The sequence below is a fragment of the Eleutherodactylus coqui genome, chromosome 9, assembly GCF_035609145.1.
Source record: "Eleutherodactylus coqui strain aEleCoq1 chromosome 9, aEleCoq1.hap1, whole genome shotgun sequence".
NCBI classification, from domain to species: domain Eukaryota; kingdom Metazoa; phylum Chordata; class Amphibia; order Anura; family Eleutherodactylidae; genus Eleutherodactylus; species Eleutherodactylus coqui.
The window spans coordinates 41983010-41998742 of NC_089845.1; the positions used below are offsets into that span (position 1 = coordinate 41983010).

Below are 15733 nucleotides of genomic sequence, written 5' to 3' on the forward strand. Positions count from 1 at the left end.
TAGTTTTCATCAGTAGCATCTTAGGATACATAAACAACTTTCTGAGAGCTTTTTATTGGGTTTTATAAGGCAGATTAGTGAAAAATTCTACGAGGTGACGCTCCATTATTTTGCTCCTGAAAGGGTCAACAAATCTGCGCGGGATGGAGCTGGACACAAACACTTCCTTCCTCAAGAGACATATAGCATATCTGAAGGAAATACTAGGATTTCCATCGGGGCCTAATAGGAGAGAAGTAAAGGTGGAGGAGAGCTGCACGCGTTTCGGCTACAATAGCCTTTGTCAACAGGCTATTACACATGTGTAATTTAGTTTTTAATTTTTTACAAAGTAAGGGGAGAAAGGTGGGGGTTTTGGCGTTTTTATTTTTATAGAATTTTTTTTATTTTTTGTGCCTTTAAGGGACTTGCATAATATTTTTTTTTCTTCTTCTGAGGCATAGCAAGGTATTAGACAGGCGATGATACTCAGACAGAGTCTGAGCGTCATAGCCTAATTTAGCTGGCAGGCCCGCAGGCTATATTTAAAGGGGTTGTCTCGCGAAAGCAAGTGGGGTTATACACTTCTGTATGGCCATATTAATGCACTTTGTAATATACATCGTGCATTAAATATGAGCCATACAGAAGTTATTCACTTACCTTCCCTGCGCTGGCGTCCCCGTCTCCATGGCTCCGTCTAACTTCAGCGTCTAATCGCCCGATTAGACGCGCTTGCGCAGAAGGGTCTTCTGCCTTCGCGAGACAACCCCTTTAAGCTTCCAGGTGCCACAGAGAACCATCAGGACCCTCTGATCACATTGCAGGGGTCCGATGGTGACAGAGGGAGCCCCCTCCCTCTGTCAGCCCTTTACATGCTGCAGTCGCACAGACCGTGGCATGTAAAGGGTTAAACAGCACAGCTTGCAGGCAGACCAGGACGCTATATTTAAGCCTCCGGGTGCCACAGAGACCCATTGGGGCCCCCCTGATCTCATTGCGGGGGGGGGGGGGGGGTCAGATGGTGACAGAGGGAGCTCCCTTGTCAGCCCTTTACATGCTGCAGTCGTACAGACTGTGAAATGTAAAGGGTTTAACAGCGGAGATCGGAAGTTTTCTCCATTTTCAGCTGTAAGAGCTAGTGCCTGGCTATCATCTGACAGCCGATCACCAGCTCTCCCTGCCACAGGGACCATCGGCCAGTTTCTGACAAGCCGGTGGTCTTCGTGGCAATGTGTAAACCGTGCAGGAGTTAACTGATCTGCCGGCAACTTCCCGCTTCTTTTTTTAAAGTCTTGCACTGGTTCTCTGGAACTGTGCAGGCGGTGCGCATGCAGAACACAATGCCACAGCTTATGGCATTGTGTTCTGCACAGTCCCATAGTGAAACATAGCTCGGAAATCTTCAGAGCTATATCACTACGGCCACTGAAGGGGTTAATAAAGTGGTTGTTATGGATTTTCATTGGCAGGCTATGCTTTTAATGTTTGGCGATTTCACTTTGACATAAGCTCCCACCAAGAGCAGCTTAGGCTCACGGCGGTTCCTACACCACGCTGATGAAGCTACTCTAATGTGTAATTAATGTAGAAGGATTTTACTTTTGTACATTCGGGTCCTGGATGCTACGAAGATCTTGGATTTTCTTATATCATTTTGGTCATAAAATAACAAGTAAATAACAACCTACCTCGACCACCTGACCAGGGGCAGGTTTTCCCCTACCCCCCGCACTGTCATATTTAGCAAGGCAGTCAATGATCCAGGGGTAACCGATGACACAATGATATCCGGCCATATTTGTTCTTAAATCAGCTGTTTAGGGAAACAACAGACACAAAAAGTTAAGAATTACAAGATGTAACAGGAAATAACATCCAGTTAGTAGCCAGGGAGGGGCATATCCTGAGGCCGGGCTCAGACGGCTGTAATTTGCTGTGTGCCACCTGCGGGAGACATGCAGCAAGTACACAATGACATTGCGTACTTGCTGTGCGTCGCCATGCACATCGTGGCATGTATGCGCATATAATACGCGCCACGGTAGTGCATGCTGCGATTTCTCTTGAGCGCATTTTTCACACAATTCGTGTGAACGGCAGCATGGCCGCCCATCGGGAGATAGATTCTGCGTGTGGAATACGCTGTACCAGTTATACCAACTAGCTTGTATGAGACGGCCTGAAGGGCGGAAACAAATACTGTGGATCCTTCATCAGTACTAGCCAGGATGACTCACTGGGGGTCATGGCTGTAGAGGTCCCTCCCACTTGTCACAGGACCCGATAGCTTAAGAGTGAACTTCTATTCCAAGAACAGGCACTCTTAGAACTAGTTGTGCCTCCAGTGGCGGGCGAGACCCTCACCAACCACACGTTTTAATAGTATTTCAAGATGGGCTGACGGTCAAACACCCTTCTTTGACTTCAATGGAGGCTGTCCGCAGCAAAATATAGTATGTTGCATTTTTTCCTCCCCTTGCGGAAATTGCAATTCATTTCCACAAGTGTGAAGGAAAAAGCGATTTTCAGATACCGTCAATGCATGCAGTTTGAGGCGGAGCCACAGTGCGGACGCCGACCGCAGATTCCGCAATTCAAATCCGCCCGTGTGAGACTGATATGAGTCTTGTTACACGAACGGAATATTTCTGCAAGAGGCACCTAAAGACGCTGACAATTCAGCACCAGCATTCGCATGAGGGTTATGGAGCAGAAATCACCGGCGGATTAAGCTGCATCTTCAGCAATATCCTGCCCGTGTGACAGGTCCCTAGCGGTGCCTCCTCGTGGCCCTATAAAAAGGCTCTCAGAGGCTACTAGTGCAGTGAGCTCCTGCTGAGAGATCGCTGACCACCAGACGCCTCTACGATGCACTCAAGGACATTGCCGCAGGTTAACAGACTATGAGAGGGGGCGCCATTGGAGTGAGAAGCAGGATGGTTGTTTTGATGAATTGTCTGCCATCTAGGCCATTCTGACCAAGCTGTTGGGAGCAGCGGTACACAAGGGCACACGGTGAACGGGCACCGCGGGGTCCAGATGAACCACCGGTAGAGAGGAACCTGCCCGCTCCTTCCTGTTCTATATAACTGAGAGAATGCTTTATAGATGATCTCTGGGATTTCCTGCAGCCCCCTCCAGTGAACGGTGTAACCGGAATGTGATCGCCCTCTACTGGCTTCATTCATGTAGTACAGGCTGCTGTATAGAACACACTAAGCTTGTAGCCCAAGGAGGACGGACAGCTGAGAGCGCATCGCTGGTAACGCCACACGGCTTATCAGAACACAAGCGTATTTGGGAGGCAATTTTTGCGCACGTAATACACGATGAGTAAAACCCGCTGATTTCAATGGGTCTGTTCGCGTACTTTTTCCCATGACCGCGTAAAAACACGCAGCATGTACAATCGTGTAAACAGACATGTGACCCGTCTTAGTGGCGTCCGCACGCCGCAGAGCCCATTGTAATTGCTTGGCTTGTGTAAACGCGCCAAACATCCGCAGAAGAACTGTTTTCACTACGCAGGATTCTGTGCATACTTTTTGCGCGCACAAAAACACCGCGCCGTGGGTGAATCGTGTGGGTGAATCGTGTGGGTGAAGCGCGTTTCACTCGTGCAAACAAGCGGGGTATTTGTGCGTCTGAAACGCGCTGCCACTTGTGTGAACCAGCCTGGCACCCGGGCATTGTCGTACGCACAACAAATACAATTTTGCGCGTTCCGTTTTGCGTGTGATTTTCGGTTGCGTGAATACGCAGCGTATCTATATGGCCGCAATGCGCTTCCGCTCGTCAGAATGACCCCTTACGCACCACTGAAGCCCGCTTAAATCAACGGCCTGCGCAAATCTGCAGGGCGCCGCTGCATTCGCTTCAGATTGACACTAACTTTAGCGCACTTATTAGCGTCTGCAGTATGCCGATTCACAAACACGCCGGAGCGGGCGCAAGTGATCGACGTACGTAACTGGGCAGCCCATTTATATGGCGCAGTGCGCTTCCGCCCGTGTGAACAACCCCTTGTGCACGAACCCTTGTATGTAGGAAACCTGCGCATTTGTGCACAAACTCTATGCAGTTTCACGGCGCCGAAGCGCGCAGACGTAAGCGGCCGTCAGTGGCGGTGACGCCCCGTGAACCAGCCCTTAGATTGTTTCTAGGGTTCTCCAGCAGTATATGCCGCCAGAAGGTTGCCCGTTGGGGGTCCGGTCCAGTCCAGCCCACCGCCCAGCTCTGCACTCACTCTGGCCTCTCCTAGTCACCTTCCCGCCATCACTGCCTCCCAGCGACACACCGGAAGTTCCCCATAAGCCGCCATGTTTGTTTAGGGTAACGTGTCACGTGTGCCGGAAGTGACGCATCCGTGCAGTCGCCGGAAGTCGGGTCCACGGTGAAGCCATGGAGACCGCGGAGCCGTTCCCTCACCCGGTCAGCATCCACAACTTCAGTGACAAAATCTGCGAGCGGCTCGTCCACTTCCACGTGATGAGCCTGCAGGACTGCTTCCTGCTGTGGGTGGGCTGCTCCGCGCGCCTCTGCAACCTGGCCGTCTCCATGTGCAGCAGATACGTGAGTGCCCGCGCATGCGCCGTGTACATCCTGAGCCTGCAGGTGGGAGGGGGCAGAATAGAAGTTGGTGCGAACACTCAGTGGGGCTGCAGAAGGTGAAGGAATAGCTCACTGCCAGCTGCAACCAGCAGGGAGCGCTGTGGGGTGTTTCTATATGTCTTTCCAACACCAGCCCCCACAAGGGCTCCGTAGATGAAAACCCTAACAATGTCCGTCCGTCCCCCGCGATGTGGAACGTTCTGTTTCTGTCAGCACTCTGTTGTGTAGCCGTAGTTAGCGGACGCCATCACCCCAGCAGCCCGATCCACCGGTATGTCCGCCGTCATGAGGAACCAGCGTTACCGCCATCTGTTTACCAAGTGTCTCCTATGTGAAGCTATCGGCCCAGACGTTTCTCCCGTATGCTAATGAGCCGTGCGATGGAGGCTCCGCCTCTCTTCCAGGCTGTTCTACTAAACACTGCCCACTTTCTCGCTGAGTGATCCCTGCTCTTCCCACTAGAGGCATCCTGCGCCCCACCTCCAATGTGGTTGCATCACGCTGAGAGCGGCGCATGCGTCTGATAAGTCACTGCACATGGGTCTGATGGCACTGCGTGGCGCTGCCCATGCGTGGGTCTGATGGCACTGCGTGGCGCTGCCCATGCGTGGGTCTGATGGCACTGCGTGGCGCTGCCCATGCGTGGGTCTGATGGCACTGCGTGGCGCTGCCCATGCGTGGGTCTGATGGCACTGCGTGGCGCTGCCCATTGGTTTAGACCCTTTTTGCACTGCTCTGTGTACCGCATGCTGAACGATGGGCCCTTTTTTAAAAAAACAAAATAGGGATTTGCACTCTTTTGCTCAGCTTGGCTCCCAAAACACAGTAAAAAGTAATCAAAAAGTAGACTTCATCTCTAAGTGGTGGTAATGAAAACATCAGCCCCCCCCCCCCCCCCCCCTATAGAGGTCCGCTCCTCTGTCAGTGCAGAATACTGTTGTTGTGGACATTAAACATTGACACAGTGGTAAGACCCAAATGAAAGTACACTTTTGTAAAAATAATCACGGCCCCAGAAGAAGTTGTCGTTTTGCTGCACAACTCATCCTGCAGTTCCATCTCAGGCAGATCTGTAAGTGATGAGAGTTGTGGTGATTAGATGAACGGTCTTGTCACCGGAGGCCCTAAAAGTGGTTCCCCCTTGTCCTATAAGAGGCTCTCGGAGGCTCCTTGTGTGTAGTGGCTTCTTCTTCTGCTTGTGTAGAGCTTGTTGACCACTAGACGCCTCTACGACGCAGAGAAGAGATTTCACCCCGTTACCAGAGGGGGGCGCATTATTGGGATGTGAGGAGCTGGAAGGTCGTATCCATGAATTGTCCCCCACCGGCCGTTCTGACCAGACTGTTAGGAGGTGTTGGGACCAGTGGATGGGGGGCACACAAGGTGACCGGGCTCAGGACCCCCGACAGACCACCAGTAGAGAGGAGCGTCTGATCGTCTGACAAGCACGAGCAGCTACAATTGTTTAGTTGTTCGCCATCCAGAGACAGGGGGCGCCACTGTTACACCCCTCTGTCTGTATGAACCATTTCCAGGTACGTGGCTGAAGGACACTTGGTCTCACAACCCCCATTACATGTACGGCCTTTGATGCCCATCTTCTCCATTTGCAGTGGTGTAATTAATGATAAAACTGAACTGTTATGGAGTGGGACCGGTTTGTCTTCAGTGACAAATCCAGGTTTAGTTTTGGCGCTGATGACGGCCATGTTTGTGTCTGGAGACCTCGGGGGGGGGGGAGCGCCTCAATCCTGCCTTTGCTGTGGAGCAGCACACTGCCCCCTGCTGGTGTGGTGGTCTGGGGGGGTCCATCGCATGCGACAGTCTGTCACCCCTAGTAGTGATATGAGGGACAATGACAGCTCAGTGATATGTTCAGGACATCCTGCAGCCACATGGGTTCCTGTCATGGCGGCTTCCAAGAGGCAGCAGAATAATGCTCAGCCGCACACACAAGGGGGTCATAGGAAGCCCACACAACATTGTCACACTTCTGTGGCTGCCCGATCACCAGATTTATCACCAGTAGAACATGTCTAGGACGCCAACTTTGACAGCTTACGAGTTTGTGCAATCTAGAGGCTTAAAGGGGTTGTCCCGCGGCAGCAAGTGGGTCTATACACTTCTGTATGGCCATATTAATGCACTTTGTAATGTACATTGTGCATTAATTATGAGCCATACAGAAGTTATTCACCTACCTGTTCCGTTGCTAGCGTCCCCGTCTCCATGGTGCCGTCTAATTTTCAGCGTCTAATCGCCCGATTAGACGCGCTTGCGCAGTCTGGTCGTCTTCTTTTCTGAATGGGGCCGCTCGTGCCTGAGAGCTGCTCCCCGTAGCTCCGCCCCGTCACGTGCCGATTCCAGCCAATCAGGAGGCTGGAATCGGCAATGGACCGCACAGAAGCCCTGCGGTCCACCGAGGGTGAAGATCCCGGCGGCCATCTTCACCAGGTAAGTAAGAAGTCACCGAAGCGCGGGGATTCAGGTAAGCGCTGTCCGTTTTTTTTTTTTATCCCTGCATCGGGTTTGTCTCGCGCCGAACGGGGGGGCTATTGAAAAAAAAAAAACCCCCGTTTCGGCGCGGGACAACCCCTTTAATTACAACAGCAATATGCTGCAGAATACCATATGAAACCTGTATACCTGCCCGTATCACATCTTGTATCCAAGCTAAAGGCGGTACAACAGGGTCCTAGAGTCTCCATGCCTGCCTATATTAAATCTTGTATCCAAGCTAGAGGTGATCCAACAGGGTACTAGAGCCTCCATGCCCACCTGTATCACATCTTGTACCCAAGCTAGAGGTGGTACAACAGGGTACTAGAGCCTCCATGCCTGCCTGTATCACATCTTGTATCCAAGCTAGAGGCGGTACAGCAGTGTACTAGAGCCTCCCTACAAGGGATCGGTTCTCCACAATAAATCCTCCTTTTGCTCTGATATGTAATCACTTACACCAATGTTACAATCACAGAGAAAGTTTTAGTTGATTCCAACAACTTCTAGGGGAGGGATTGTTTTGACAATTAGTGTTCTTCTACTTTGACCCCATTTTGGAAACTAAACCCTTTAGGGGCATGTTTGGGGGAGTTCAGAGGTTCTGCAAATGCAACATGGTGTCCTCAAATTATTTTAGCGATATGTTTGAGCTCTGCCTTGTGTGCAAACAGCAAAATTGGGTAGCAAATTGTAGGGCGCTTTGTCTCCTACCGACCCTGTGAAAATGAGACAATGGTGTCCAAACTATTTTTGGAAAAGTTGTAATTTTTCATTTTTATGGCCCAATGTTCACAAACATCTGTGGGGTCACAACATTCACTGCACCTCCTGGTAAATCCCTTATAGGGTATATTTCCCCAAATGAAGTCCCTTTTGGGGGTTCCCGCTGCACTGGTACCACCGGCAGTTCTGCAAATGCCACACGGCATTGGAAAATTATTTCAACCCTTAATACGATTGCAAAAATGATGGCGCCCTTCCAGTCTGTTGCGGTGTATGCCATGGGGGGTCTGTAATGTAGCTGCCGGTCTTCTGTCGCTGATGCCGGCCCGTCTGTAATGCTTTGCCTCTATTGTAGGATTCCATGCCTTTGTCGTCGCTGATTCTTGGGGATAAATCAGATACGACTTCCAGCTCCTTCGCTCAGAGATTAGGTAAGTCGCCTTTGTCCGTTTTTACCAGCTTTCATGCAGGTTTTGTGGTGGGCATCGGCTTTGAATATCTGTCGCCGTGTATCTTTGTAACAATGCAACACTTCTTTAACCCCTTCCTGCCACAGGATGTAAATGTACGTCCCGGCTGCGGGGTACTTAATGCAACAGGACATACACTTGCGTCTTGTGGATAGCGTGAGATCAGGAGAGATTTAGCGCTATCCGGCAGCGGGAGCTGACTGTCACCGATAGCCGGCCTCCTGCTGCAACAGCGGGGTCCAACAACCCCCCGCTGTTAACCCCTTCCATGCCGCAATTCATGTATATTTCAACAGTTAAAGGTTCGCTCCCTCTGTGACATCATTGGGCTCTCGCAATGAAATCGCGGAGAGCCGTGGGTTGCCATGGCAACAGGACACCAGATACAGGCTTCCTGTATTGCTATTGCCTATGATCGCTAATACAAGCGATAAGGCATTGTGGGACACAAGTACAAGTCCCCCACAGGGACATAAATGTAAAAACAAAAAAAGATAAAAATATGGGAAAAAGCACAAACAGTTTTTTTTTTTTTTTTACATTGTTGGCATTTAAAAATCCCACACGTTTAGTATCATTGTATCTGTATTGATGCGTACAATAACTTGAACACCCTTTTCATCCTGCACGGCAAAAAGTGTAGGGAAAAAAAACAGGCAAAATGATTTTTTTTTTTTTTTTTTTTTTCATTTTGCCTCCCAAAAAAGTGATCAAAAAAGCCGTATGTACCCCAAAGTGTTACTATAAAAACTACAGTTCGTCTTACAGAAAACTAAGCCCTCACAAATCTCTGTCCAAGGAAAAATTAGAAAGTTCTAGAACTTGAAATGCAGCAATTTAGAAAAAAAAATATTTTTTTCTAAAAAAGGGTTTTTATTGTAAAGAGTCTTGGTATCGTTGTAATCGTACCGACCCGCAGAAAAACGTATCGTCATCTACGCTGCATGATTAAATCTGTAAGAAAAAAAAATGTAATTAACATTGTGTATGGGCTGCGAGTAAGTGACGGTGCTGGAAACACAAGGAAACAGAAAAAAAAATAGTGCTACGTGTGACCCCCTGCTAAACTCCATGGTCATCTGCAGTACAGTTAAGGGGGGTACGCTGGGAATCCGACTCGCTCGTGTGAGCCCGGCTTTAGATTGTGTTTGTCTGTAATTGTGGATCTAGGGGAGTATTATCACTACTTAAGGAGGCCCCTAGAAGGTGAGTGAGGAGACATATAAAGCCATGCAATATCTCTGCTGCGCCACCTACTGGATGGCAGCATTCCTGCAAATCAATGTCCAACCCTTTAAACAGGTTTTTAATAATGTTTGGGAATTGAAAACCAAGCCTTGCATTGTTCTAAAGACCTGTATAAAGAGTCGGACATTGATTTGCAGGAATTCTGCCATCCAGTAGGTGGTGCTGCAGAGCTATTCTTCCATCTTTCTTATTTGCATCTGTAATTGTGATGACAGTTGGACGTTTTATTAGTAATTGAGGCAGAAATCAGTACGTTCAAAAAAGCGTTCACTTCTGCTTTCTTGCTGCTGTACAGAAGTATAGTTACTTACAAACTCCCAGATCTTGGTCTACCAGCCAATGAAAACCTCTGGTCTCTGCCCAAAGAGCTACTTTCATTTGTCTTAGTGCAGATCACTTAGACTGATGCTAACGGGACGCCTGATAAGTTTTTCTACTATACTTACTGAAGATGTACTTTGATAAAAGGCCTCCAAATCTGCTGTAGTTGGTGTGTTAGTTCTGGATTGGGGTTCTGCTTGTGTAGTGTCTGCTGGATGTGTCCCGGAAGAGTACGGCATTAATAGGCGCTCATCTACCCCACAGAGGGCAAGAGTTTCATTTGGTCTCTGTTGGCCTGGCAAACATTGGTCTACATCTTTTTTTCCTCTTCTATATGGAAATGTTTGGTCTGATGTACATTTTTTAATATGTGAGCCAATGGTAAATGTATGTGCATACAATGGTGACATCCATTGGGAAGTCCTGTGACTCGGCCCTGAAAGGGAATGTGTCATCAGAAAATGAGTTTCATTGCTTTTAAGAAGCAATTTGCCATGTTTATATAGAGGTTTTTTTTATTATTTTGCTGTACTACTTTTAAAATTTCATAGGAAAAAACCCTCCTGCCCACCGTAATATTTTATTTTTCGTCGACCTACTTGTGCGAGGGCTCATTTTCTGCAGGATGTCCTCCAGTTTCTAATGGTACCATTTGGGGATACATGTGACTTTTTGATCGCTCTTTATTCCATTTTGTCTTGAAGATGGGGTGACCAAAAAAGTTCAGTTTTGACATTTTGGTTTTTTTTTTCACAGACTACTTTCTCGGTGTGGGATAAATAATGTATTACTTTGATAAATCAGAGTTTTAAGAATGTAGCAATAGCAAATGTGTGGGGTTTTTTTTTGTTTTTCATTTTTAATGTAATTTTTTTAAAAATAAATATGGCAAGTGGTTTTGTACTTTTATTACCTTTTTATTTTTTCATAATTAATAACATTTTTAATTGATTTTTACATATTTTTTTTATTTTTTTAGTCCCCAAAAGAGACAAAAACTTGCAATGGTTTGATCACTCCTGCAGTATGATCATATATTATACCGCGATCTAATCCACGCCATGGGCATGGCTTGATAGGCCATCTGTAATGGCAGGCCCCCAACTACAATGGCAACCGAACGGCACTTTGCGAACATCAATCGGGTCATTTAAATGGTTAATAGCTCCAATCAGCGGCAGGGCTTAATGTTGCAGGCCGCTGTCTACTTAAGAAACTGCCAGCACCCGCAGTGTATGGGTGCAGGATTGACCCCGATCCACCTCCATACAAACCCAGAACTTCCATGACGTAACTGTACGTCATGGAGCATTAAGGGGTTAAATAGGTGAAGTTATGAATGAGTGTGTTAAATGCTAATATAATATATACTAGGGGGTAGAGGCTCAATGGCAGCATGCACAGACCCCATATGGACATCAGTTCTTATGTTACAGAAAGGCTCTAGGTCGGTAATATTCTGCATATTGTGTAACGGGGGGGGGGGAAATTAGTTTATTACCCCAAGCGGTGTCTCCCATTTTCCATATTGGGTAATGAGGGACGGCAGCCCCTTCCTATACAACTCTGTACACAGGAATGTGAGGGCAACAAGAGACAAGGTCTGGCAGGACAGTTGCGCCAAGTTTGGTCTTTGCTTTTAACAAAATACAAAGTTACAAAAACTCGAAAATCGAGTTGAGAAAGTTACGGCTCGGCTTTGGGAAGACCGGTTTTCTGAGGTGGAGCATCAGACTGAATAACTGTCTGGAGGGATTGATTTCTTATTGTTACTGTAGATGAGATGTTAGCAAAGTCCCATGTGAATATAATCCTTTTTCTGACGTGTTACAGCAAAGAAGACTAAGAAGCAAGTGTTCGCCAGCATCAACATCCCCACCGACGACAGCCAGCTGATGCTGCTGATAGAGAAACGGATCAAGGAAGAGATGGAATCGTTTCCCGAAAAGTTTTGAGGAACTTTGTTACTGGCCAAGGACGGTTCAGACTGCTTGGGCTGGTCTTTGGATACTGGAGGAGGACAGTTTCTACACTGTGTGGATATAAAGCACATGGCAGCTTCCGTGTTAGCAGCGACGGCATGACATTAGCCTCTTACAAGATTTGGATGAATTACTGGATTCAGGGGATAAGGCTTGCATACTTGGAAATGAGATTAAATTATGATCTCATTCTTCATGCAGTGAAATAATGCAATTACATCCACACTCTGATTTGCGTTGCTGTGTTATCAATTTCTAAATTAAAGGTTTTTTTCTTATCTAGTTGTAATAAATGGCATCTTTCTGAATGACCTGCATCCAGATGGATTTCTGCACAATATACACCTTAAGGCCCATTTACATGATTATCGCTAAAAAAACCCCAAAAAACGCTAATCGGCGATCGTTTTAGCGATAATCGGTGAGAGGAAATGCGCGCTCATCGCCTGCTTTTCAGCTGATCATTAAAATCAGTCCAACATAAGAATCATTGCTCACTTTTATCAGTAGTACTCCACGGGGAGTGCTGATAACATTGTTTCACCTGGAGAACAAAGGATCTGAGGGCAGATAAGAGCCCTCGGGCTATTAGCTGAGTTCAGGGAAGGCTTCATTTGCATACCTAATTGGTATTTAAGTAGTTGAGTAGCTACTTCAATACCAATTAATTTTTATGCAAAATGATTGATCAAAGCTGTAGCTGAAACTGTCCTTTGAGTGTTCTTTGAGCGATTGTCTGCTCATGTAAATGGGCCTTTACACTTTTGCTTCCACCCATAAAATAATCACTTCTTGCTTTCAGATACTCTATTGAGGCATCGCTCATCACGTCCATTAATTAGCAGTGGATGGAGAAGGTTAAGAGCGGCCAGTCTGTGCAGTTCACCATGTAAGGATCCGTTCAAACGCAGTTCGGTTGCAATAAAAACCGCACCAAAAAGTGCATTGGTGAGACCATGTGTGTTTACTAGGTTTGTGCGTTTTTTGCCACATTTTACTAGAGTATTGCGGTGCGGTTTTTATTGCAACCTAATTCCTTGTGTGAATGGAGCCTAATGCTATATGGTTCCTACAGGGAATTGTGTCCCCGCTGCTGGGTTTTTCTACAGATTATATCTGGTTGCTGGGGGGCCAACACCTTATTCTTTTGGTAGCATTTTAATGAAAAGGAATGGAAAAAAAGCAGAAACCCCTTTAGAAGACTAAGAGGCCAATGGCCGCGAGGTTTGAAGCTACGCTTTTCCAGCGTCATTCGTTTTTTGTTGCAGCTATTCAGCGAGAATTCCACTGAAATTCTGTCCCGTGTGACCCCAGCCTAAGGGCTGATTTAGACGTGCGTATATCGGCCAGGTTTTCACGCCCAGACGATATACGCTGTCCCACTCACCGGCTCTCAGCTTCTCTTCTCCCCTCAGAGCGGTTTGCAATGGGAGTGGACAGGGCGGAGCTAGGCTCCCAATGGGAGTGGTTGGGAAAGAGTGGGGCTTAGCTCTGCCCCCTTTCCCCACCCACTCCAAACGCAGGAGTGCAGGAGAGAGGCAGAGAGTCGGTGAGTGGGAGGGAAGGGGACTCTGCTTAGATGGAAGCGTATATCGGACGACTTGTGGGAATAAACCTTTCAGAATGTATTTTAGGAAAATCGCTCAATTAAACAGATTCCACAAGGTGCATTTAAAGGGGTATTATAATGAAAACAAAACCCCGTTACCCAGGTTCCCTCTTGGAGCCGAGGGATGGAGCGGACAGCCTGGCAGAAGCAAGTGACCAATCTGAGGCCGCAGCGTCACCATCAGCACTCATATACTGGCTGGAATGGAGTTTGGGAACCTGATGCTGCGGCCTCTGATTGGCTGCAAAGGTCACATGCTTTCTCCCAGCTCGTCTATACAGAAATCTGCATCAGCTGTCAGCTGCGTTCCAGGAGCGGAACGTATACCCTCATTTGTTATGTTCTAGGAATAAATCATATTCCAGAAGATTTCACTGATCTGCTCCAGATTGGTTATAATGAGAAGCTTCATGCATGAATATACGTATTTGAACTGGCGGATGCCATCAGTCAGTCCCCAATACTCTTCTGATTTATTCAAAGGAAGTACAATACAAATATAATTGACCATGATGCACCAGTTACACGCCCCCCCCCCCATCATAACTCATGATTGGCCTAGTATGTAACAATGCTGATGATTAACATATGTTTACGTTTCAGGTGTATGTCGCTATGTGAACATATACTTCCTATATACCCAAGTAGCATAGACTTTATTAATATTTCAATCTGAGAGAAGGAATGCAGTTAGAGTTAAGAACTTCCTCCCCTTGATAGCTAGCGCTGGGAAGATGTGGAGGGGTTACATTCAACATTGCACTTGTAAATACCAGGGTATAATATTGAGCTTGTTAACCATTTAACTGCTAGCCATTTCCTATGAAGGTATATATATATTTGCCTAGGCTGATTTAAGAAACACATTTATATTATTACTACAACAGTCCATCCTTTTTGTTTCTTTAGAGCAGTGTTCCCCAACTCCAGTCCTCAGGGACCACCAACAGGTCGTGTTTTCAGGATTTCCTCAGTGTTGCACAGGTGATCTAATTATCGTCAGTGCCTCAGACATTGCCACAGGGGTTCTTACCATAGGATATCCTGAAAACATGACCTGTTGGTGGTCCCTGAGGACTGGAGTTGGGGATCCCTGCTTTAGAGCAGCAAGCAAACGTCTGTCAGGTACTTACAAATGCCCTAGTGGCAAGTGCCGGTATTCCTACACTACTTCCCCAAATCCCCCAACCAATGTTCTCATAATATGCATAAACAAAAAGTATCATAGGAAGGCACTGCAAGAAGAGGGTTGATCGAAAACATTCAGCTTCAGAGACAGTAGTCAAAGGCAAAGCATCATCATACATAACAGGGACAGCTTTGGCAAGAGTCTTTGGGAAAAAAATCCTTGAAGGCACAAAATAATGCAGTCAATAATAACAATGTCAGTAAGAATAGTCACTAAAGTTCTAGCAAAAGATGAAATCCAGTGACTCCATCCGCAGAAAGTATCAGTTCACCAGTCATCAAAGGGGGTCGGAGATGCCAGCATTTGCTGCTAGTTCTTTAAAGAGGCTAAATAGACCCTTCAGAGCCTTAGTTATGGAACCATAGCTGTGAGAGAGATAACAGGGATTGGACAACCTAGGAGAAAGCATATGTTCATCATGGTGGCAAGACTCTCTTGCAATGAGACGCGCGTATCCAATTGGCTTTGTCCTTCCAGCTGAACATCTGTAGCTGTGGTCAGGAACACTTTTTGTGGACCGTACAGGCTGGGTTCTGGAGCTTTGCGGCCGTGTCTTTAGGTAACCACCCAATCTCCTAGTTTCACAGAATGAGTTCCTTCTAAGCTGTCAGGATCTGGAAGGGAAGCAAACACTCAAGAATATACATTAGTTAAGTGTTTTGTGAGAGCAATAACACAGTTTGTCAGGCTACCAGGCTGCATCTGGAGTTATCACGGTAAATACAGTCCTAACCACCTTGGGGCTGACCCAAAAAGTACCTCATATGGGCTGAGGCCCATTCTGTCAGCTGAGCACCTTACGAAGAAGAGTACCAAGGGTAGGCACTCGGTCCATGGTCTATTGAGCTCTGCCATGGTCTTCTGGATCGTGGTTTCTAAGGTACCATTTAAAATCTCTGCTCTACCACTGCTTTGTGGATGGTACGGAGCATAAAAGGCCAGTTCTACCCCCGACACTTTCATTACTTCCTGCATCACTTCTGTGGAGGGAGTACCTCAGTGAGTCTCTGGTACTCTGTATACTACCTCATATATCAGTTTATGGCGGTGGTATTTGTGAGCAGGTATGCCAGACTAGCTACTCTGAGAACGGGTC

General features: G+C 47.1%; 2 protein-coding genes across 5 annotated transcripts in view; one reads left to right on the forward strand and one right to left on the reverse strand.

The window, feature by feature from the left end:
• The window catches only part of ACD (ACD shelterin complex subunit and telomerase recruitment factor), a 35507-nt gene extending 30966 nt beyond the window's left edge, over positions 1-4541 (reverse strand). Inside the window, exons 1-2 of one of the 4 annotated variants that reach the window (XM_066579278.1) lie at positions 4411-4541; positions 1671-1795 (exon numbers count right to left, since the gene is read on the reverse strand). In XM_066579278.1, coding sequence (XP_066435375.1) covers positions 1671-1778 — 108 coding nt within the window. In that variant the 5' untranslated portion in view covers positions 1779-1795; positions 4411-4541. Of the gene's footprint in view, positions 1-1670; positions 1796-4228; positions 4363-4410 lie in introns of those variants that run through there. The other 3 variants (XM_066579280.1, XM_066579277.1, XM_066579279.1) reach the window with 3 other exon arrangements.
• PSMG4 (proteasome assembly chaperone 4) lies at positions 4384-12117 on the forward strand. The gene is made up of 3 exons (XM_066579281.1): positions 4384-4554; positions 8174-8249; positions 11691-12117. Exons 1-3 carry the CDS (start codon positions 4384-4386, stop codon positions 11810-11812), a joined length of 369 nt encoding a protein of 122 aa, XP_066435378.1. The 3' UTR covers positions 11813-12117.
• Positions 12118-15733: the final 3616 nt, after the last annotated feature.

What these genes read in the sequence shown, in the direction of transcription:
- PSMG4 (XM_066579281.1), top strand. Translation starts at nt 4,384, where the DNA reads ATGGAGACCGCGGAGCCGTTCCCTCACCCGGTCAGCATCCACAACTTC. An exon ending in TCTCCATGTGCAGCAGATAC is followed by an intron (nt 4,555 to 8,173) that starts GTGAGTGCCCGC and finishes CCTCTATTGTAG; the next exon opens with GATTCCATGCCTTTGTCGTC. An exon ending in CTCCTTCGCTCAGAGATTAG is followed by an intron (nt 8,250 to 11,690) that starts GTAAGTCGCCTT and finishes GACGTGTTACAG; the next exon opens with CAAAGAAGACTAAGAAGCAA.